The sequence below is a fragment of the Leptopilina heterotoma genome, unplaced genomic scaffold (genome assembly GCF_015476425.1).
Source record: "Leptopilina heterotoma isolate Lh14 unplaced genomic scaffold, ASM1547642v1 Lhet_158, whole genome shotgun sequence".
Classification (NCBI taxonomy): domain Eukaryota; kingdom Metazoa; phylum Arthropoda; class Insecta; order Hymenoptera; family Figitidae; genus Leptopilina; species Leptopilina heterotoma.
Genome location: NW_025110872.1, coordinates 169,992 through 194,798, shown reverse-complemented (window position 1 = coordinate 194,798; position 24,807 = coordinate 169,992). Strand labels below are relative to the sequence as shown.

The window sequence follows — 24,807 nt, the reverse complement described above, 5'->3', positions numbered from 1 at the left end:
ACAAAATTTTACCATCTCTTTTTGAAGTTGATGTTGAATGGGAAAATTTAGCTTCTTGCTTTTTCGATTTCTCTACTTTTGAAGAAGTGATTTTTAAATCAGGTCCAGTTGATGACGATAATGATAATGATGTTTCTGTTGGTACACGATAAACTGAACACGGTGACAGCTTTTCAGGAGAATCACTTGGTGCTGAAAAAGAAAAAAAGGAATTAAATAAATTAAAATTTTTAAATTGTTATTTTAATAAAATATTTTTAAAATGTACCCAGGTGAAAATGATTCATCGTACGAATCATTTTTTCCTTGGTTAATTATTAAAAACTTACATTTCAAACTTAATCTTTGACTATGAAATGAAATTTTTTTTTCCGGTCCTTTACTCGAAGACAAAATTTGCTTTTCAGTCTTTCCAATTAAACTGATAGACATTTCTCCGCGAGATCCAGTTGGTGCTGAAAATTAAAAAGAAACAAAAGAATTAAAATTAAAAAATTCCTCAATTTAAATCAAATACTAGAAGAAAATAATTTTAAAAAACTTACATTTTAAACTCAATCTTTCACTACAAGAGAAAAATTGTTTCTCCGGAATTCCAGATTTTAGATCTTCAGTCTTTCCAATCGAACTGACACACACTTCTTCGCGAGATCTGGTTGGTGCTGAAAAATGAAAAGAAGGAATCAAATAAATAAAAAATAATAATTTTTTAATTTAAATCAAATACTTGAAGAAAATAATTTTAAAAAACTTACATTTTAATCTGAATATTCCACTCGAGCGAAAAGTTTTCTTCTCTGCTTTTCGATGTTCTGCCTCTTCTGTCTTTGGAGTTGATGACGATGAAGAAAATGTCAAATTTTCGTCAGATTTTTGTGTCTGTGAGTTACCGTAGAAGAATCTGGTAGAATGTCCTTCACGAGATTCATTTGTTGCTGGAAAAATGGAGAATAAACAAATAAATTACAATTGTTAACTTTACATATAAATAAAAATATTTTTAAAATACATCTGTTAAACACTAACATTTTAAACTCAATCTTTCACTGGAAGTAAAAGATTGTTTCTCCGGAATTCCAGCTTTCACATTTTCAGTCTTTCCAATTGAACTGGTAGACATTTCTTCGCGAGATCTAGTTGGTGCTGAAAATTAAAAAGAAACAAAAGAATTAAAATTTAAAAATTCCTCAATTTAAATCAAATACTTAAAGAAAATAATTTTAAAAAACTTACATTTTAATCTGAATATTCCACTCGAGCGAAAAGTTTTCTTCTCTGCTTTTCGATGTTCTGCCTCTTCTGTCTTTGGAGTTGATGACGATGAAGAAAATGTCAAATTTTCGTCAGATTTTTGTGTCTGTGAGTTACCGTAGAAGAATCTGGTAGAATGTCCTTCACGAGATTCATTTGTTGCTGGAAAAATGGAGAATAAACAAATAAATTACAATTGTTAACTTTACATATAAATAAAAATATTTTTAAAATACATCTGTTAAACACTAACATTTTAAACTCAATCTTTCACTGGAAGTAAAAGATTGTTTCTCCGGAATTCCAGCTTTCACATTTTCAGTCTTTCCAATTGAACTGGTAGACATTTCTTCGCGAGATCTAGTTGGTGCTGAAAAATGAAAAGAAGGAATCAAATAAATAAAAAATAATAATTTTTTAATTTAAATCAAATACTTGAAGAAAATAATTTTAAAAAACTTACATTTTAATCTGAATATTCCACTCGAGCGAAAAGTTTTCTTCTCTGCTTTTCGAGGTTCAGCCTGCTCAGTCTTTGGAGTTGATGACGATGAAGAAAATGTCAAATTTTCGTCAGATTTTTGTGTCTGTAGGTTTCCGTAGAAGAATCTGGTAGAATGTCCTTCACGAGATTCATTTGTTGCTAAAAAATAGAGAATAAACAAATAAATTACAATTGTTAACTTTACATATAAATAAAAATATTTTTAAAATACATCTGTTAAACACTAACATTTTAAACTCAATCTTTCACTGGAAGTAAAAGATTGTTTCTCCGGAATTCCAGCTTTCACATTTTCAGTCTTTCCAATTGAACTGGTAGACATTTCTTCGCGAGATCTAGTTGGTGCTGAAAATTAAAAAGAAACAAAAGAATTAAAATTTAAAAATTCCTCAATTTAAATCAAATACTTAAAGAAAATAATTTTAAAAAACTTACATTTTAATCTGAATATTCCACTCGAGCGAAAAGTTTTCTTCTCTGCTTTTCGATGTTCTGCCTCTTCTGTCTTTGGAGTTGATGACGATGAAGAAAATGTCAAATTTTCGTCAGATTTTTGTGTCTGTGAGTTACCGTAGAAGAATCTGGTAGAATGTCCTTCACGAGATTCATTTGTTGCTGAAAAAATAGAGAATAAACAAATAAATTACAATTGTTAACTTTACATGTAAATAAAAATATTTTTAAAATACATCTGTTAAACACTAACATTTTAAACTCAATTGTCGTTTTCTCTTCATTATGTCAATACAGTAGATACTGGTACATGAATTTCTGTAAAAAAAAAAAAGTTTGTTAAAAAGACAAAATAATAAGGGTGCAATCTAATGACATCGTTTTGCGTTGGGTTTTGTAATTAGGCTATTTGGGTATTTTTAAAAAATTTTAGCAACTACAAGCTACTACTTGTGTTAATATAATTATATATATTTTTTTCTAGAATTTCCATTACATTAAATTCACAAATTATTAGAGATCAAGCAACTATTTACAAAAATGATAATAAAATTCTTTAAAACGAAATTCAATTAGTAGTTTAAAAAAAATCTTTGAAATTCAATTATATTGTCTTGAAATTAGAAAATAATCAATTATTTGAGAAAATCATTTTCAAAAAGATGAATTATTTAACAAAATTTTCATTAAAATAATTATAGTTTTGATAGAAATTTGAAAAAAATCTGCATAATATAATGTAGAGAATAAATAATTTATAAAGTTTCTAAAATGAATTCTTTTAATAGTCAAGTTACAAAAAGCAAAGCAAATAACGATGCCATGGGACTGCACTCGGGGACTTATTTTATCAACGATTATTTAATAAACTGTCGAATAAAAAAAACGTCCGTTTTGCCTTAATAAGGCTTTGCCGTAATACAGCTTTACGTCCGTCTGCCTTAAAAAGGCTTTGCTGTAATACAGCTTTACGTCCGTCTGCCTTAATAAGGCTTTGCTGTAATACAGCTTTACGTCCGTCTGCCTTAATAAGGCTTTGCTGTAATACAGCTTTACGTCCGTCTGCCTTAAAAAAGCTTTGCTGTAATACAGCTTTACGTCCGTCTGCCTTAATAAGGCTTTGCTGTAATACAGCTTTACGTCCGTCTGCCTTAAAAAGGCTTTGCTGTAATACAGCTTTACGTCCGTCTGCCTTAATAAGGCTTTGCTGTAATACAGCTTTACGTCCGTCTGCCTTAAAAAAGCTTTGCTGTAATACAGCTTTACGTCCGTCTGCCTTAATAAAAGCTTTGCTGTAATACAGCTTTACGTCCGTCTGCCTTAATAAGGCTTTGCTGTAATACAGCTTTACGTCCGTCTGCCTTAATAAGGCTTTGCTGTGATACAGCTTTACGTCCGTCTGCCTTAATAAGGCTTTGCTGTAATACAGCTTTACGTCCGTTTGCCTTAATAAGGCTTTGCCGTAATACAGCTTTACGTACGTTTTGCCTTAATAAGGCTTTGCTGTAATACAGCTTTACGTCCGTCTGCCTTAATAAGGCTTTGCTGTAAAACAGCTTTACGTCCGTCTGCCTTAATAAGGCTTTGCTGTAATACAGCTTTACGTCTGTTTGCCTTAATAAGGCTTTGCTGTAATACAGCTTTACGTCCGTCTGCCTTAATAAGGCTTTGCTGTAAAACAGCTTTACGTCCGTCTGCCTTAATAAGGCTTTGCTGTAATACAGCTTTACGTCCGTTTGCCTTAATAAGGCTTTGCTGTAATACAGCTTAAGTTGGTCTGCCTTAACAAGGCTTTGGTACTATTGCTTACCTGTAACACAGTTGAGCATGAAGTGCCAGTCTCGTCTCGGGCGCCTGCTTATATACCCGTGTCCCCACCACTTCGAGCGTCCCCACCAGTGCGCGCTTGTACTACTAGCGCCGTGGTGATGTACAAACTATTTCAAGCATATTTTCGGTAACTCGTACCACGAGTCGATAATGCAGAAAGTGAAATTACCTATAGTTGTGTCAAATTTCAAAATAAAGAATTTGTTGGTAAAGCAGTTTTGTTTTGTTTACGATAATCTGTGCAGAATGGAATATACAAACGTGTTGTATAATTAATTAAGATAAGTATTGTTTTTTAATGAATAAATAAATAAGTAAATAAATAGTTTAATTATTTTAATGCGAATTAATTTTTTTTTCAGGTTTAAATTATAGGTGCAATATATGACAGTAAGGAGAAGAAGAAAATTAAATTGTGCATTGAGGTTAGTTTTACTTTTAATATTATAAATATATATAATAATATATAGTAAATAACAAATAATTAATTTATTAATTATAAATAACAATATTAAAAAAAAATTTATTGAAATTTATGTTTATCAATATAAATCTTGATAATCACACAAATTAATATTAAAGGTATATTGAAATTGTTTTTATTTTTTAGGTTAAAAATTCCAACCATACGGCAAGTCATAATAAATTTGACACATACCATAAGGAAACGAGCGACACCAGTTCGGAAAATTAATTAGGATAAATATTGTCTTGAAATTTTATTTTGAGGTTAGTTTTAATGTTTAATTATTGTTTATAGTAATAAATAGGTATATTTTTTTCTCTTGTTTCTAACTCTATATGTAGGCTTCTCATGGAAACATTGTTTTATTATAAATTTTTTTTTAAATTTAAAATTAACCTTAGAAGAATAGAAAATGTTGACAAAGAAACCAAAGAAATTACAGTTCCTCTACGGGTGACTTGTCTAAACAGATAATCTTTGATTCGCTGCTTTTTTGACAAAATGGTTACTAAAATATTATTTTGAATAATTTAGCCCATTTGCTGAAAAACAATTTCTTGGATAAACTCATTTTATTAAGTAAACGTTTGTGTAAAGACACATTATATCGAATGAAATTTATATGGATTTAACGTTTGACATAATTTGTAATTTTGATCAAATTACATTTTGGACTTTTTAAAAACGGGGATATACAGGCGCCCCAATCAAATATGTTCGCTCTCGACTGTGTATTAAACGTTTTAAAAATGCGCGGTTCATTTCGCTAATAAGATCATTTTTGTAGCGCAAGCGCAGTTGCGTTTGGTGAGGGTACCTGGCAGCACTGTTAACGCCGTATACATTATTATTATTAAGATAATTTTTTTTTAATAATAAATAATAATAATTAGACTATTTTAGAGGAAAAAAATAAATATAGAAATAGACTTGAAATCATGGAAGAATTATCGCAGCATTTAAAACATATAAAAGTACCTGAAGTGACGGATAAAGTTTATAAAGATGAGTGTGTTTATTCATTTGACACTCCAGTAAGTTAATTTTTTTTTTTATTTTAAGATTAAAAAGTAAATAAATCAATTTTTATTGTATTTGACAAATGAATTGTGTAATTTAATTCTTTTTTCATATCAGGAGAGTCCTACCGGCTTATACATTAGTCTTTCGACATTTTTCGGCCTTGGTCAGGATTATGTCGAGAGGTACTTTCGCCAAACGGGAAATGCCGTTTTCCTTCATATCTTGAAGACGAAAAAGGAGGTACACAATTATTTCTATTAATAACCGAATTCAATTATTTTAACTCGACGAAAATTGCCTTCTTTTAACTTTTTGTCGGAATTGTTTGATAAAAATTTGTTTTTTCTATTTTGTCCTTATAAATCATTGTTTCTTTAAATTAATTTACATTAAACTAATTCATGTTCATCATAACTAATGCATTCCAATTGAAAACAAATGTTTATAGATTTTGTATCAATATTGATAAATTTTGTTTCGATCAAAAACTTTGTTTTTCGATTTGTTTTCAACTTTTTGAATAATTTAAAAAATGATCTGATTACGTTTGTTTACAGTTCTTTATTTACTTTATATATACTAGAAATCAAAAAACTATTCTCAAAACTTATAATCAAATTCTTTAAAACGATTCAATTATTTTCAATATCTAGTATTTTCATAAAATTTCGCAAAACAATTATTCAACTATGTATTTACATAAATAATTCTTCGAAAGAATTCTATTATGTCGATAAATAACAATATTATTCCTGAAAATTCAATTATTTTGAGGAATTTCAATAAAATTCTTTGCAAAATTCAATTATTTTCATAAATAACAATATTCATTACAAGAATTCAATTATTTTTAAAAGTAACAAATTTCTTCTTGTAAATTCAATTATTTTGAAAAATTCTAATAAAATCGTTCGCAAGAATTCAATTATTGTCAAAAATGTTAATTGAATTCTTTGTAAAATTTGATTATTAATTCTTTTCATGAATTATAAAAATTTCTCTAGAATTCAATTATTTAAATTAGAATTTGCATAAAATTATTCGAAAGAAATGAATTATTTAAGAATTTTAATAAAATTCTTCGCAAGAATTGAATTATTTTTATAAATATTTAAATTCTTTGATGAATAATAAAATTCGTTTGAAAGCTACTTTTTTAAAATTAATTATCGAGAGCGAAATCTGGATTTTATTTTCTGACCATTGATTTCGCCTCTAAAAATGACTATAAAAATAATTTTATGAAAGATTTAACTCATTTTTTTGATTATATAGTTAAAAATGTAGTTAAAGTCATCTCTTAACTTTAGGAATTAAATTAAATAAAATTTTTGTTGTTTTCGAAATAGATTCCAAGCGAAAATACAGATGGACCGGAGAAGAAAATTACTCGACTAGCAATTGGAACGCCTGGGGGTTTTAATCCTGATCAACAAAAATTTACTTTTGAGGAGAGTTACAAGATCGTTGTACTGCCAAATTTTACTTCAGTTCCATATCCAAATGAGGAATTGCCAATGTTAGTCCAAATGTCAGCGAAGGGAGTTTTAGAAGCTGAATCCGCTCTGAAGATTGCCGAACAAGAAGCGTTGGCCGGCACTTGGGATGGAGAAGCTCGAGTTGTTTCAAAGTAAAAAAAGAAAAGGATTAATTTGCTTTTTTTTCTTAAAACGAAACTGATTTTTATCAAAATCCTAAAAAAGTGGAATTAAAATGAAATTTTCCCTTAAAATAATTTAAATGTAAAATTCTATTTTTAGACACGCGGAGAATTTACAGCAATTAGACAATGGAATAAAAATACCGCCGACCGGTTGGAAGTGTGAAAAATGCGACCTCACGCAGAATTTATGGTTAAATTTAACAGACGGCAGTATTTTGTGTGGACGTAAATTTTTCGACGGCAGTGGCGGTAATGATCATGCAGTTGAACACTATCGAGTATCAGGTCATCCGTTGGCCGTTAAACTTGGAACAATCACTAAGGATGGAAAGGGTGATGTTTATTCGTATGACGAGGACGACATGGTATTGGATCCGAAGCTCGTTGAGCATTTAGCACATTGGGGCGTTAATATAACGCAAATGAAGAAGACGGAAAAATCAATGATTGAACTTGAATTGGATCTTAATCAGAAATTTGGCGATTGGGTAACTCTGCAGGAATCTTCGGCAAAAGTTTATGGTCCCGGTTATACGGGTCTTGTTAATCTTGGGAATTCGTGTTATCTCAATAGTGTCATGCAAACAATGTTTCTTGTTCCTGATTTTATTGAACGGTTCGCTATTTTTTCTTCTTTTTCAATAAGAAATTGGTTATTTATTTACTTTTTTACTTTAATTTCTTTATTTATTTTTTACTTCACAATTACAAAAATTTTATTTAGTAAATTTATTATTATTAGAATATAAATAATAAATAATACATTTCACTAGTTTTTTCAACTGAATTCTTAAAGATGAATAAAATATTTCAGATTCGTAAATAAAGCGGAAGAGATTTTCGATCAAAGTGTCAACAATCCACCAAATGATTTTAACGCCCAAATGTAAGTACGAAAGCAAAAATTATGACTCAATATTGTTATTAAATTAATTAAATTCATTTTCTTATAAAGCGTTTTATTAAAACTTTTGAAAATACATCATTGAATTTCAGCGAAGAATTTTATTAAAATTATTTAAAATAATTAAATTTCTGCAAACAAAATTTCATAAATTATGAAAATAATTGATTTTTTTTGTGAGGAATTTAATTAAAATCAAAATTTATTATTTACAAAAAGAATTAAATGTTTTCAAAGTAATAAATTAAATTTTTTTTTAAAGAATTTTATAAAAAAAATTTGAGAAGAATTTTATTAAAACTCTTTAAAATAATTTAAAACCTGCCAAGAAGAAGAATTTAAAAATTATGAAAATTATGGAATTTCTGTTAAAATTTTTATTATTTATGGAAGTAATTGAATTTTTAAAAAAAAAATTTCAAAGAAATTGAATTTTTTACGAAGAATTCTATTAAAAGAGTTTCTTAAAAATAATTAAATTTCTACGAAAAATTTTATAAATTATGAAAATAATTAAAATCTCATTGAAAATAATTTTAAGAAAATTAACAAAAACAATTGAATATTTTTGAGGAATTGAATTAAAATTGTATCGAAAATATTTAAATAAATATTCTCATAACTAGAATTTTATTACATTTTTTGAAAATAATTGAATTTTTCCAAAGAATTTTAATTGTAAATTTTCCAAAATACTTGAATTTTTGCTGAGAATTTTATGAAATTTTCAATAATAATTGCATTCTTTTTGAGAAAAATATGTAAAGAGAAGAAAAAATTTATTTTGAAAATGACGTTTATAAATTAAAATGTGAATTTGATTTTGATTTTAGGGCAAAATTGGGAGTTGGTTTACTCTCGGGGAAATATTCTCAGCCACCAAAAACGGAGGGTGATGAGAGTAATCAAGGAATATCACCGCGAATGTTTAAGCATTTAGTGGGACGTGGACATCAAGACTTTTCGTCGAATAGACAACAAGATGCTCAAGAATTTTTCCTCCATTTGATTAATCTCTTAGAAGTAATTATAAAAACTTTTATTTAAATCTCTTCCATTATTAATATAAATTTAATTGTTTTTACCTATTTTTCAACTTTTTCTTTTTTCTTTTTCTTTTATTGAACTTTTATTTTATTTTATTTAATATTAATCAGATGGTATTTTTAAATTCAAATGCTTAGGATTTTAAATTACAATTATAAATTAATTAAATTCGAAAACTTATAATTATTATTTGAAAAGTTTTATTCATTTGGAATATCAATTAGGAATTTATTATCAAAAGTAATCTGTTAATTTATTGTAAAATTAGTTTATTTACTTAATTTACTTAACTCATGTCTTTCTTTTTCAACAGCAAAATAGTCGCCATGTACAAAATGTAGCAGATTGTTTCAAATTCAAAGTGGAGGAGCGATACCAATGTAATAGTTCGAAAAAAGTTCAGTATACGACCCGACCGGAATACCTTTTGCCTTTACCGATAGCTTTAGATTGTGCAATAAACAAGGTAATTAATAATTTTGTATTTTATTGTTTATACAATATTTCAATATTAACTGTTTATTTAAATTTATATCATATATCAAATTTAGGATCAAGTTGACGCATATCTTGCTAAAAAAGACGAGGCGGAGAAAAATAACCAAAAAGTAGATTTTCACGATATTGTAAGACCGAGAATAAAATTGTCCTCCTGTTTGGAAACATTTGCAAGAACTGAAATTATTGAACAATTTTACAGTACGGCATTAAAGGAAAAAACAACAGCTGTGAAGTATGATTTTTTAAATTAAAATTTTTCTTCTTCAAAATTTAGATTCGAAAATTTAGTGACAACGTTTAATTGATAATTATTTTGGTTCTGAACATAAATAATCCATTTGGATTTATTACATACCTATTTCAAAATAGATAAAGGAAAATTTAAGAAAATTTTCTTTTTCAGAACAACGAAACTAGCAACATTTCCCGACTATTTATTGATTCACTTGAAAAAATTCACTGCCAAGGAAGACTGGACGCCAATAAAATTAGATGTGGAAGTTGAAATGCCAGATTTATTGGATTTAAATTGGTTGGAGGGAAAGGGATTGCAGCCAAATGAGGAATCATTGCCCGAAGTGACTGAACTGGAACATCCACAACCACAGTACGATCCGGCAATTATGAATCAATTAACGGAAATTGGCTTTCCGATAGAGGCATGCAAGAGGGCAGTTTTCTTCACGGAAAACGGCAGTTTCGAAGATGTCACCAATTGGCTAATGACGCACATTGCCGATGATAATTTTGCCGAACCATTCGTCCCGCCTGGTATAATGAAAAAAAGTTGGTATTTTTATTTCCTTCAATACTAAAAATATTTTTTTTACCATTTTTTTATCTAATTTTTATTTATTATTATTATTATTATGCAAATTTTAACAAATTTTGTAATAAGTTCAGATTCAAAATATTAAAAAATTTAATTATTAACTAATTTACAAATTTATTGCAATTATTTATTGTTTTCAAATGCGTTAATAAAATTCTTTACAGGAATTAAATTATTTTCAATACAATTTCAAAGGAATTCAATTACTTTGATAAAATTCTTCAATTCAACTGATTTGGAAAAATTTGATTAAATTATTTATGAGAACTGAAATATTTTTAATACAATTTTCATTAAATTCCTAAAGAAAATCATTTAGGTATTTTTATTCTTTATGAAGTTTTTCGTAGGAATTTAAATATTTTCGAAAATTGTAATAAAATTCTTCGCAATAATTCAATTATTTTAAAAATATCTAATAAAATTCTTTATGAAATTTGGAATATTTTCAATACAATTTTAATTAAATTCCTCAAAAATAATTCAATTATTTTTGCAAATTTACATAAAATTATTCTCAGTGAGATTTCCATTATTTTCATAATTTATAAAATTTTTAGCAGAAATTTAATTATTTTAAAGAATTTTAATAAAATTCTTTGCAGAATCTAAATTTCTTTGAAAACGTTAAATATATAATTATTTATGAGAAATTAATTATTTTTATCACTAATCAAATTCTTCACAGAAATTCAATTACTTAAAAAAATTTGAATAAAATTCTTATCAAGATTTCAATTATTTTCATAATTAATAACATTTCTCGGAAGAATTCAATTATTTTCAAAAATGTCCATAAAACTCTTTAGAAGAATTCAAATATTTTTAATATTATTTCAATTCAATTTCTTTATAAGAATTCAATTATTTCAGATTCAAAATTCTAAAAGAAATAAGAAATAATATACCTAAAAGAAATATTCTTAATTGAAAACAATTTTTTTCAATTAATTTTTGGTATTTTTTTTATCTTTCAAGCATTTTAATTAAATTAGAATTTCATTTATTTTTAAATTCAAAACATTAAAAAGAAAAATTGTCAAAAAAATTAGGGAACAAAGCAAACAACTAATTTCAAATTGCGAGCAGAATACAACGATTATTCTCAATATACATTTTTTTTTAAATATCGGCACATTTTTTACACTAGAGTTAATAAATTATAAATTTACTTCAATAGTAAATAAAATAAACATACCTAATAAATAAATTGAATTTATTAATTGAAAAATCAATTTTTGTTTCTTTTCAAGATCAAAACTGTTTTGTGCCAAATGAAGAGGGATTAGCGACCGTAATGAGCATGGGTTTCACCAAAGAACAAGCGACGAAAGCTTTAAAAGCAACAAACAATAATGTGGAACGTGCTGTCGATTGGATATTCAGTCATGTTTCTGAATTGGACGAAACGCCAATGGAAGAGGACACAAATTCAAAAGACGGAAACTTTAGGAATGGAAGTGGACGTGAGTTTAAATTTAAAAAAGAGAATAAATAAAAAACTTGAAACGATTGTTTTAAAAGTATTTAAACGTAAAGTATTGAGAATTAATCATTTTTGAATTTTTAAATTTCAATGTTAAATTTGAATATCGTTTATATTATTTTTCATTTCAGGTTATAAACTAGTTGGTTTTATTTCCCACATGGGAACTTCTTCTATGGTTGGTCATTACGTTTGCCATTTATTAAAAGATAATGGTTGGATTATCTTTAATGACGAAAAAGTAAGAAATACTTTCTTTACTTTTCTTCCCAAAATATTCTTTTTCGAAGAAGAAAACATTCTTTTTCCTAAAAGAAAAAGAATTGAAAAAGAATTTTTGTTTAAATGAAAAAGAAAATTTTCCTTCAAGAAAAATTATTTTTCTCGTAAACTTTCCGAATTAATTCTTCTATTCAATTTTTCCAGGTCGCTGTGTCTGAAAATCCACCGAAAGATTTAGGATACATTTACATGTACCAACGACTCGATTAACTATAGAATTTTCTACGTTGCCAGTTTTTTCTTTTGTATAAATAATTATTATATTTACAATTTAACAATAAAAAAACGACAATTCAGTAATTCTAACAATATATTTATTTTTCAAAAATATACAATAGAAAATATTCTATTTTTCCCGGGGCTCGAAATCAATTACATATTTTTCAATAATGGCACAAATTTTTATTTTTTTTGCACCAATTTATTTTTAATTACATTTTAGGCACATTATTAGAAGGAAAAAAAATATTTAAATGCGTTCACCAAAAAAGCGATGATTTGAATACATTTAAAAAAAATAGTAAGTACAATTTCAAAAGTAGTAAAATTTCAACTCTAACAGACTATGAAAAATTTGTATAAAAACTATCGAATTTTTTTTTTTAAGTACCAGTGGTGTTTTTGTTTTAGAAAATAGATTTTAGTTTTTACGAATAAAAAATATCAGTCACTTTTTTTTTCCTTTTCGTCTTCTTTTTCTGGATAAAAAGTAATGAAATATGGAAGCACCTGACTGATATATTTTTTGTTATCGAGTCAATAAAAAAACAATAATATGTTTTAAAACGTTTAAATTATTTCATAGTGAAATAATTATTAATTCTTGAAAATTAATTATGCAATATTACTTTTTTTCGTTAAATATTAGGCGATATTTACAAAAAATATATTTTTGCGCGCACCATCGTTTCTCATTTATTCACTCTCACTCTCACTCACACTCTCTTTCTTTCTTTCTTTCTCTCTCTCTCTCTCTCATCGAATCGAAATTCCACAAAAAGAAGAAAGAATTTCGACTTTTCGAGATGAGAAAATAATATATAAATATATATATATATATATATATAGATTTTTTGTATAATAAAATAGAAATACTTTTTTTTCCATCTTTTTTCTCCTTTTCACTTTTTTAGTTTTCAAAAAAAAAAAAAAAAAGACTAGCTCACCGTTTTGATTCTCATTCTATCGTCAATTATTCCAATTGATGGAGGGACTGCGTAAATAATATTGTCGCCATTTTTCGAAAATATTGGCTCAACAATATCCGGCAGTACTTCAACGTTTAATACTTTACTTTTGTTGCCCAGCATGCATTTAAATCTTGTTGCAACTGTCACTAAAAGATCGCTTCGTCGTAATCTAAAATAAAAAAAGAAAGAAATATATTAAATAAAACTTGATTAAATATTCGAATTTAAAAATGAGGGAAAACTTACTGGAAATACGCGTTGCATAAAATACCAACGAGTTCGCCGATTCGATCTTCTTTTGTCACTAAAGAAACAATTAAATCATTTCCATGATTCGAATGAATTGTGATGAGCTGATCTTTTCCGGGCGAAACACTGAGGCCAGTTATTTCAGAAATTGGCATTCGTTTCTTCAAATTTTTAAATTTTATGCAATCTAATTTGTACACAGAATGTTCCGTCACTAGAATTACTCGATCCGCTTGTTTATTATGCCTGAAAGTTTTTTTTTAATCAATATTTTGCAAATATTTTTCAATTGTTAATTAATTCATTCATTGAGTTAACTAATTAATTTGTAGTTAATAAATAAAAATTTTATTAATTTTATTTTATTTTTACTTTATAGTGAGAAAGAAAGAATAAAACGATACTGACTTGTTTGTTTTTTTAACGAAAGCGCTGAAGAGGACGGTTTTAAAGTGATCAGTATTTTTTAAATTATTAACGGATGTATTAAAAATATCGCTGTGTGGATTCTCACGCAAATAAGCAAGGTAATTTCCTTCCCAATTGCGCTCCTGACCCCAATAGGCACGTTTTTTGCATAGAGCTGCTCCTGCCGTCATCTAAAATAAAAATTTACATTTTGCTTTTTTAGTTCTTTGCGGTAAAACATAAAATGACAATTTGTTTAATAATTTCTCTTCTCCTTCTTAATTAAAATGAAAATAATTTCATAAAATGTTCTGAAATTAAAAAATAATTAAATATTCTAATTTGAAACTTTGAAGATTAAAAAATACCAAAAGTTAATTAAATCAAATTCATTGTTTTCAATCAAAAATATTTCTTATTTATTTCTTTTAGAATTTTTAATCTGAAATAATTTAATACGTTATAAAGAAATTTATCCAAATTTTTCAAACTAAATGAATTTCTGGGAGAAATTTTATTAAAATTCTTTAAAATAATTATATTTCTGCAAAAAATGTTAATAAATTATGAAAATAATTGAAATCTCGCTGAAAATTTTATTAAAATTTTCAATTATAATTGAACTTTTTGCGAGAATTGAATTTAAAAAATATTTTAATACTCATAAAGAATTTGATTAATTATTTTGTACTTAAATAATTGAATCTTTGCAAAGAATCTTTTTATTTTCCTAGATAACTGAATTCTCGTCAAGAATTTTATTAAAATTTTTTGTAAATAATTAAATTTGTGTGAAAATTTTAATTATTTATGAAAGTAATTCAATTCACATAAATATGTAATTTTATCAAAATTTTTCAAATTAATTAAATTTCTGCCATGAATTTTATTATTTAGAAAAAGAATTAAATTTTTTCAAAGCACTTAATTAAATATTTTTTAGAATTTGATTAAAAATTTTTGAGAAGAATTATGAAAATAATGGAATTTCTGTGAAAATTTTTATTATAGTTATGGAAATAATTGAATTCCCATACAGAATTTTACCAAAAATTTATCAAAGTAATTGAATTTTTTACGAAGAATTTTATTAAAATTCTTTAAAATAATTAAATTTCTGAGAAAAATTGTATAAATTATGAAAATAATTGAAACGTCGCTGAGAATTTTATTAAAATTTTCGAAAATAATTGGATTTTTTGCGAGGAATTTAATTGAAATTGTATTGAAAATATTTCAATTCAATCAATTTGATTGCATGTTTTTGAAAATAATTGAATTTTTACGAAAAATCTTTTTATTTTCATAAATAATTGAATTCTCGCCAAGAATTTTATTAAAATTGATTTAAAATAATTGAATTTCAGTGAAAATTTGTATTATTTATGTAGGTTATTGAATTCTTATGATGAATTTTACCAAAATTTTTCAAAATAATTGAATTCCTGCAAAGAATTTTATTAATTATGAATCATAAAGAATTGAATCAAAATTTTTGAAAATAATTGAATTTTTGTGGAGAATTTTATGAATGTTTTTAAAAATAATTAAATTCTTTTGAGAAATTATATTGTAAATAATTGAATTTCAGCAAAGAATTTTCTTAGATTTTTTGAAAACAATAAATAGGTACCTAATTATAATTAATTAGTAAATTAGTTATTAATAGAATTTTTTAAAATTTTGAATCTGAAATTGTTTCAAAATTGAATATTTGAAATAATTGTAGAATAATTTTGTTTGTATTGTTTAGGATATAAAAAATAAATAATTTTTTTTTACCTTCAATCTGAGCTGTGGCCATTCCTCCTTCGGAATGTGTCTCAATATCATCCAAGCTCTCCATCGGGCGAAGATTTTCTTCAATAGTGGAGCACTTTGTCGAACAGCGAAACTCTCCCGCGGCCAAGGTAAATGCTTGCCGTAATCGCCCAACGATTTTGCATGTCTAAATGTCTTCAATAAATCGTTAATATAAACGTAAAGTTTATAATTACGATAATATCTCATTATTGTCAAAGCAGCCTTCATTTTCTTATAACGTTTTCTACCCAAATAGCCACGCCATTGTTTTTGCAGTAGAATAACGATTCCTGGAATTAAATCACTGCGAGCCTAGAACATAAATACAATTATTATTATTATTATTATTTTCTTTTTCATTTATTTTTTATTCATTTTCTATTTATTTAGTAAAAATACGTCAAATTAATGGTAATAAAAATACAAGAAAGAAAACAAACCTTCTCGAGAGCAAACAAAGTTTTAGGAGATCGGATAAAAATTTTCGTTTTTCCATACTGAACGTCATTTTGGAATCCTTTCTCCTCCATGAGAGTGCGAACACCGTCTTGATCGGTTCCTCCACGAAAGTTCGGCCACGTATATTGTGAAATCATTTTGTACCTAGAATAAAAATTTAATATTCCAATTAATAACTTTTTACTTAAATTGTTTACTATCTAAAATAGCTATAGAAAAAAAAACTAATAGGAATTATTGTTTTGAAATATACGAACCTTTTCAGAAATTTATCATAAGATTGTCTGTAGACGAAACCAGCTCGTCTGACTAGAATATTTTCCACGAGACCCAAATATCGCACCTGATGGCTCACTCTTTCTTCGTCGAACACCACGGGAGACTTCACCTCGTTTGGTTTAATACATCTCACGTAATATGGCTCTTTACTCGTTAAATTCTTAATTAAAGCGATCATCGAATTTTTGAAAAGTGTCCCCGCAGTCAACGGCCTCTTTGTCGTCTGTAAAAGAAATTTACTTTAAATAAAATAAAAACACACGCAATAAATTAATATTGTAAAATCCACCGCAAGAATTTAATTATTTTTATAAATGAGAAAATTCTTCGCAATAATTAAAATATTTTCATAAATAATAAAATTCTACAAAGGAATTCAATTATTTGTATATATTAATTTTAAAATTTTAAACATTTAAAAAGAAAAATTAGGTATTTTAAAAGTTAGGAAACAAAAAAGCAAACAGCAACTAACTTCAAACTGCGAACAAATTACCGGAATACAACGATTATTAATAATATAGAAGATACATAAATAATAATTATTGTTTGATTTATGAATTAATTACAATTACATTACCTTAGTAATGTCCTGAGCACCTTCGGGCCACATATTGCTAATATTCGAATTCTTGCTTTTGAAGAGTAAACGTTTAAAATCCTGAAAGAGTGTATCCTTATTTTTATCCAGGAATCCATCGATACTGTAAACAACATCACCTGCATAGTGTTTTATTCGAAATTGAACTTTATGCTTCAATTCCTTATCCAGTGGTTTCAATTGTCGTGACGTGTAATGATTGTGATTATTCAATTTCTTGTCCATTGCCTCAAGAAGCAACTATTAAACAAAAAACAAAAATTATTTTTCTCCGAACGTTTCTTTTTTTAATTCTTTCTTTTTCCTACCTCATCAGTCACTTTTCCAACATTTAAGCAAGCCTCGTCCATAATTGCTATTATTCCTTTGTGAGATTGTTCCACGAGGTCACAAATCACTTGATTATTAAAATAGTCAATATTTTGCCAGGCGATTCCTTCTTTTCTGTATTCTTCCTGCTCCTGTTTCAGCACCAATTCTATGTAACAAGAGACAAAAATTTGTTTCAAAAAATGCAAAAACGAATAAATAGAGAAGAGATTTAGTTTAATAATTAAAGAAAAAAATTAAAGAAAAGATTTTTCTTATTCATTTATAAAAGTGGAAATAATTAGTTTACCAATAAAAAGCTGTTGGAGTTTTTCGTTGCAATAATTAATGCAAAATTGCTCGAAACTATTGACGTCGAAAATTTCAAATCCATAAATGTCCAGGACGCCAATCACAGTTCGATACATTTTATAGACACCGGTTGCATTAACGTTAATTGTTTCATTAATTCGTTGAACAATCCAGGTAAATAGCCTTTCGTAAACAGCCTACAAACAAAAGGGAATTTTATTTTCTCCACAAAATATTTACTCATTAATAAATTTATTTCATTTATTCATTTAGATATTTTTTTTATTTCTTAATGAGTAAAAAAAAGAATTTTTTTTGAAGAAAAACAAACCTTTGCCAAAGCATCTCTTCCATATTCTGCTTCATTCAATGTATGCGTTTTTTGCATAACTTCCCCGCCAGCGGCAATTACTCTATGCGATAAGGCAGTGTTTAGCTCACTCGAATTAATTGACAATAACTGAGCAACACTATTGAGTGAATTTTTATTGACAATCACGACTACATCATCATTAAGATTAAATTTTAAATTACCCTGTAAAAGAACAAATTTTAATTCAAAAACACTTTCTCTAAAATTCCTAAGAGAAAAATTTCTCAAATCTATAAATTTCAACTAAAGAGATTTTAAATTTATGCAATTTTTTTTTTGTTTAAATAAAAAAGAAGGGAAAAAAGAATTTTTTGCATACAAAAAGATTCATGCAAAAGAAATTCGAATAAAATGAAATAATTAATAAATAATAAAAGTAATAAAAAATAACAATAAATAAATAATTTCAAATAAAAAAAAGCAAACAGAAAAGTTGTATGAATAAAAATATTTTTTAATTTAAATTTGTAAAATTGGAAAAACTTGTTTTTCTTTTATTTCAATTTGAAAAATAATTGTGTGAAAAGAAAGAGTTTTACCAAATTTAAAACACCGGCAATAACGGACCAAATTGTTTGAACTTCATTTGGAGAAAATCCCAATGTTGACATGGCACTTGTGACAGTTTTATAATCAGTTTTGTCAACTGTTGTTGCTTTCACATTATTGTTGTTCACGTCACAACTCAAATAGTTATAGACACTTGGATTTCTTTGTAATTGCAGTGATTTCAGTTCGCTTTCGTTACAACCATTCAGTAACTGAAGGGAAAAAAAAAGAAATTCCCAATTAACGCATTTTTCTATTTTTTCATTCATATTTCTTTATTTTCTTTTTCAATATATTTATCTTTATTTGAAGAATTTTATTATTTATCATTTTATTGTTTATGAAAACAATATTGAATTATTATGAAGAATTTTATTGAAATTTCAAAAAATCCTAATTAAATTCTTCGGAGGAATTTTATTGAATTTTCTTTAAAATAATAGAGTTTCTTTGATAATTATAAGATTTTAGTTGAAAATCTTGAAAGTTATTGAAATTTGTGAAGAATTTCATACAAGTTTTTAAAAAATTGAAAACTCGCTGAGAATTTTATTAAAATTTTCAAAAATAATTGAATTATTTACGAAGAATTTCATTAAAATTATTAAATTAAATTTTTTTGAAAAGTAATTGAATTTTTGCAAAGAATCTTTTTATTTTCATAGATAATTGAATTCTCGACAAGAATTTTATTTAAATTTTTAAAAATAATTGAATTTCTGTGAAAATTTTTTCAACTTTTTAAATTATTTGTGTCTATTAATAATTATAATTAAAAATTTGATTATTGAATTCAATTAAAATTGCAAAATAATTGAATTCCTGAGAAGAATTTTATTATTTATATAAAAAAAATTCATTTCTTGCGAAGAATTTTACTATTTATAAAAATAATTGAATCCTTTATGTGAAATTTTATTGAAAAGTAATTGAATTCTTCCGAAAAATGTTATTATTTAGAAAAATAATTAAATTCCTACGAATTTTGAATGCAAATATTGAAAAAAGAAAGAAAAAATTGCAATCTAATTAGTACCTGATAAAAACAGTGAAAATTTCTCTCTCCCTTTTGCTGATAAACAACTCGAGATTTTTCGAGTAGATAATTTGTTACATCACCACCAACAGGATCGCCTTTAAAGTCGAAATTAATGTCCATGTACTTGCCAAAACGTGAAGAATTGTCATTTCTATTTGTTTTCGCGTTGCCAAACGCCTCAAGAATTGAATTCGATTGAATGAGAATATTTTTCACTCTGAAATTAAATTTATTATTTACCAAAAAAATTCTTTCGTTTTTACAGAAAAACATATTCTTGATATTTTAAAGCAAATTAAAAAAAAAACAATAATTTAATATAGATAATAATTCAGTAAATAGAAAATAAGTTGATTTACAAAGAGAAATAAAGTTTTATTTTATGTTCAATGAACTGGAAAAATCAATTCAGTTTTATTAACCGCGAGAAACTAAATTTTTAAATAGAGTAAAAAAGTAAAATAAAAAGTAACAAATTTATCGTTAGGGAAAAAACAATTACAAACTTAAACTTTATTTTTCGATATTTTCTGTAAAATTATAATTATTTTTATTAAATCTGTATATTTATTAGAATAGAATAGAATTCATTTCATTGATGTTAAAATTATTGTTTTACATCTTTGTCTGTCAATTAATGAATTAATTGAAGAACTTATTAAAGTACATACTTAATTTGTTAATTTAATTAATTTATTGATTAAATTACAACTATGTATCTTAATTGTTTAATTATTGAATAATTCAATAAATTAACTTAATTATGTAATTAAATAACTCAATAAACTAATTTAATTATTTAATTAAATTTTTTAACAGTTTTTAATTAAATCACTTAATTAATTAATTAAAATGATTGAAATAAATTAAACTACTATTTTTTTCTACGATTTGTTTTCTAAATAAATAAAATCGAAACTAATTTTTGGAATGAAAAAATTTAAACGATAGAAAAAATGTTCTATTTTTAGTAAAATAAAAATTTAATTTTCTTGTTTAATGATGTGTATTCGAAAGTGGAATTTTTGAAAACAAGGTAATAAAGATATTTTTCTGCAAAGAAAAAACAAAAAATGAAATGAAAGAGAAAAGAAAAAAAATTAGTTACCTTTCTATTTCCTGCTGGCCACAAACATTAGTAACGGCAGCAATATATTTCATAATAATCTTACTAGCTTCAGTTTTGCCAGAACCTGATTCTCCACTAATTACAATGCACGTATCGCGACCCTGTTGTTTCATTTCCCTATGAACGGCATCGGCAATTGCAAAAATATGCGGTGGATTCTCAAAAAGCTCTCGCCCTGAAAAAAAGAAAATTATTTTCAATATTAAACATTTCATTTCGATCCTAATTAAATTTTTATTTTCCCATTCAAGTGCGTAATCAACTTTTTTTCCATTAGATTAAAATAAATTGATTATATAGGAATCAATTTATTTTAATTTAATAGATTTTTTTAATAATTGTTATATAATAAATTTTCATATATGTATGTATAATAATTATTTTGTGATGAAAAAAAGGACACATTTCGACAAATTTATTTCGTTATTTCGAAATTTCGCAAATTATTTAGGTTAATGATGCACATAAGCTCATAAAAAAAATCACAACATTATCTGAGGTCAGTGTTAATAAAATACAGAAGTTTAATTTAAAAAAAAGATCACGACAAGGATTTACCACTGTTATATTATTGTTAGGTGACTCATAACACGAATAAATGACTCTCAGAACTACTTATTAATTCAATATGATCTCATCAGTCGTTTTTCTTCATTTTTCTTCTACTCTAGAAAAAAATCGTCTTTTTTAAAATGTAATAAAAACAAACGGTTAATTTGCAATTGAGTCACTTATAACAGTTTTGTTACAAATTGAATAAAAAAAGTAAATATTTATTACCTTTATAGAATTTTTTTAATTATTGAAAATTGAATTTTCCTTATTACTCAATATCAATAATAAATAATACAAATAGGAAACAAATAGAGAATCAAATATTAAATTATTATTGGAAATTAAATTACTTAATAATAATGCAAATAGGAAATAAATGGAGAGCTAAATATTAAATTATTATTATTATTATTAAAAATTGAATTTTCCTTTTATTACTGAATTATAATGCAAATTGAAAATAAATATTAAAATCGAACGATTATGATTCATTGCGCTAAACTAATAAATTATCATCACATGATGCTAAATTTAATTCAAGGAGTTTTATATTTAAGAAAAATAATATAATATAAAAAGAAAAAAGAAAAAACAAATAATAAAATAAAAAACAAATTAATATCTAGGGAGTGAAAATCGTAGTCTAGTTTTTAATTTCAATGAATCTATGAGGAACTCAAAAATCTCGCTAATCTTGTTTCAATACTTATGTGTCATGCTTGGCAATTGTCATTGACTCATGTGTCATAATTATTATTGACATAACTTGCATCTCAAAAATATTACAACTATTTTAACACAACATTCTTCAAGTGCAATTGAAAAATCAAATCTAGAACAGAAAATAAGATTTTTTTAACTGTAATTTTTAATTTTTTCGTTAGTAAACGAAAATAATTGACAAAAAATTTGGAACAAAAATTAAATAATAAATATTTTATGATTATTTATAAACAAAAGGAAACAAAAGATTTCAAAAATAATTTTTTATATTAATAAAATAATTATAAACTTTAAATAATAAGAGTTTGATATTCATTTATAAACAAAAAGAAGCAAAAACATTTCAAATATAATTTTTTTTATAAATACTTTAAATAAGAAAAGTTCGATATTCTTTTATTTAGGTATAAACAAGAAGAAACAAAAAAATTCGAAAAATAAAATTACCTATGCATTTTTAAAGAGTGGATGATAAAAAATTTAATAATATTTTCAAATATTATAAAAGTGATAATTCACGAATACCTGATTTTTTCTGGAACTGACACCATATTGAAAAAGATGAAAATAACTTTCGTTAATTAAAAAAATACACACATACCTTTATATTTGTTAACGTAGTCCGCATTGTAGATATTTGAACTCCTGTAAGGATTAACGCTCACACAAACCTCTCCAATGTACGTGTAAATTTTACCACCATTGAATCTGTAAAAAAGTGAAAAAAAATAATTCTCAATACAAAACAAAAAATTGAAAAAAAAAATGCAAAATTACTAACCAAATTAAAAAAAAATTTAATAATCTAATAAAAATAAGAAAATTATTTTTAAAAAAATGGAAGGTGACAAATATTACTAATATTTAAGGGAAAAGTAATTATAATAATAATAATAATTAATACCTAATAAGTAAATAAAAGTAAAGTAATAAAAAAAAGAAAAAAAAAATTAAATTAAAATTAAAATTAAAATTAAAAGTAAAAGTAAAATAAAAATTATTAATAAAAATATAATAATATTTTTATTTATACCAAATAACAAAAATATTATTTATATTCAATAAAAAATCATTTTTGTCATTTAATCATTATTATTTCGTTAATCGAAAAATTTTTCTATTTTTAATTATATATTTCTAAAAAAGCAAAAAAAATCTCTTATCAAAATTGCTTATCATGTGCTGTAGACAACGAACTGATAAAAATTTTCTAAGAAACCCTATAATCATTAAACATCAGGTGAAAAAAGACTCTATCTCGAGGCAAATAATAATTATTATGAAATCGAATTGACGTTAATATTGTTATTTTCTAGTTTTTAATTTTTTTTCCACCTGAAATCGACAAATGATACCGTTCAAGTAACCAAAGATTGTAATTTTACTGATTAACTGAGACCTTGGATTGAAACCTGCTTAAAGATAATTATCGCGTGGATAAGGGAAAAAAGGGGGAATATTATGGAGACGGATTATTTTTTAATTAACTTGAAATTAAATTAAAACACCACTTAACTTAAATGTGCAAATACAAAATAAAATCAACCATTGAATTAAAAGAGAATATTCGAACCATTTATTTTCATCTATGGATTTTTTTTTCAATAAAATGAATAAAATACAAAATTTTCTAAAACTATTGTTTAATAATTAGAAAAAAATGTATTTTTAGTTATCGACCATTACAAGTGAAAGATAACACACAATAATAAATTCAAGAGACAAATTACTCTAAACATTTTCCTAAGAAATAATTTTTACTAATTTTTCCTAAAAATTTACAAATTTGAAAGCGTTTTAATTATAATTATAAATATTAAAACAAAAAACAGCAATTTATCATTGTGCAGACTCGTCTTTTTTTAACTTAATTAGAGATAAAGTATGACTGAGCTAAGCTTAAAAAAATGAGTCATTCACATTTTTAGATCATTTAGAAATTATTTTCCTTATAAAAATTAAAATTCTCCAAAATTCTTATCGATTTAAAACATTTTAAGTAATACCGAAAAAAAGCTTGGCAGAAAAGTTTCTTACCACAATTTGTATCTATTATTTTTAGGTCATTCGTAAGTTAAAGTGGTTAAAGTGTATAAACTGGTGAAAAATTAAGCCACGCCCTCTGGGCGCTTGACAAAAATGAATTTAACAGGTGGTTTTTGTCACCTGTAATTGTTTAGAATTAAAAAAAAAAATAAAACAATTGACAGTAATTAACTTTTTCATTGAAACAATAAAGTAGTAATTTTTCATGGGAAACGTGTTTTGTTTATCGTTATTGCACACGCGTGAGAGAAAATAAGATTATACAATTTTTACAATTAAATACCTGACTCGTAAATTTTCAACAACTTTCTCGAGGGTTATTTCATCGAGAAGAACAAAATCTCCAATGCCAACACCTTCTTCAGCAGCCATGGTGCTTTTTACACACTTTGTTCTTCACTTCGAAACCATTTATCAGCAACAAACTGAACCTGAGTCACTTCACTTTTTTATAAAAAAAAAAGAAATACTCGTTACCTCCTTGCGTTTCGCCGCGTGCGGCTGTCAACGGATTAATGTCTACACTCATATTGGGGATTT

The 24,807-nt window shown here is 25.5% G+C and overlaps 3 protein-coding genes across 4 annotated transcripts; 1 reads left to right on the top strand and 2 right to left on the bottom strand.

Annotated features, from left to right (window-relative positions):
* Positions 1-228: 228 nt before the first annotated feature.
* LOC122498719 lies at positions 229-4,147 on the bottom strand. The gene is made up of 10 exons (XM_043606594.1): positions 4,020-4,147; positions 2,463-2,527; positions 2,192-2,371; positions 1,985-2,101; positions 1,715-1,894; positions 1,505-1,621; positions 1,234-1,413; positions 1,027-1,143; positions 756-935; positions 229-662 (listed from the first exon to the last, which is right to left on the bottom strand). The coding sequence occupies exons 2-10, from the start codon at positions 2,491-2,493 to the stop codon at positions 517-519; spliced, it is 1,248 nt and encodes a 415-aa protein (XP_043462529.1). The 5' UTR covers positions 2,494-2,527; positions 4,020-4,147; the 3' UTR covers positions 229-516.
* Positions 4,148-5,293: 1,146 nt separating this feature from the next.
* Positions 5,294-12,543, top strand: LOC122498718 (ubiquitin carboxyl-terminal hydrolase 5). The gene is made up of 12 exons (XM_043606592.1): positions 5,294-5,539; positions 5,643-5,768; positions 6,878-7,158; positions 7,289-7,807; positions 8,006-8,077; positions 8,929-9,118; positions 9,456-9,608; positions 9,694-9,875; positions 10,047-10,429; positions 11,729-11,941; positions 12,093-12,202; positions 12,388-12,543. Exons 1-12 carry the CDS (start codon positions 5,444-5,446, stop codon positions 12,451-12,453), a joined length of 2,391 nt encoding a protein of 796 aa, XP_043462527.1. The 5' UTR covers positions 5,294-5,443; the 3' UTR covers positions 12,454-12,543.
* Positions 12,544-13,277: 734 nt separating this feature from the next.
* LOC122498717 (unconventional myosin ID) lies at positions 13,278-24,799 on the bottom strand. 2 transcript variants are annotated; one of them, XM_043606590.1, is made up of 15 exons: positions 24,551-24,799; positions 22,823-22,929; positions 20,923-21,118; positions 19,812-20,031; positions 18,766-18,987; positions 18,185-18,388; positions 17,852-18,050; positions 17,541-17,710; positions 17,212-17,472; positions 16,610-16,854; positions 16,334-16,496; positions 15,873-16,205; positions 14,091-14,281; positions 13,680-13,928; positions 13,278-13,602 (listed from the first exon to the last, which is right to left on the bottom strand). In XM_043606590.1, the coding sequence occupies exons 1-15, from the start codon at positions 24,637-24,639 to the stop codon at positions 13,401-13,403; spliced, it is 3,051 nt and encodes a 1,016-aa protein (XP_043462525.1). In that variant the 5' UTR covers positions 24,640-24,799; the 3' UTR covers positions 13,278-13,400. The 2 variants fall into 2 exon arrangements, with proteins under 2 accessions (XP_043462525.1, XP_043462526.1); XM_043606591.1 differs by lacking the exons at positions 22,823-22,929; positions 24,551-24,799 and adding an exon at positions 21,502-21,634.
* Positions 24,800-24,807: the final 8 nt, after the last annotated feature.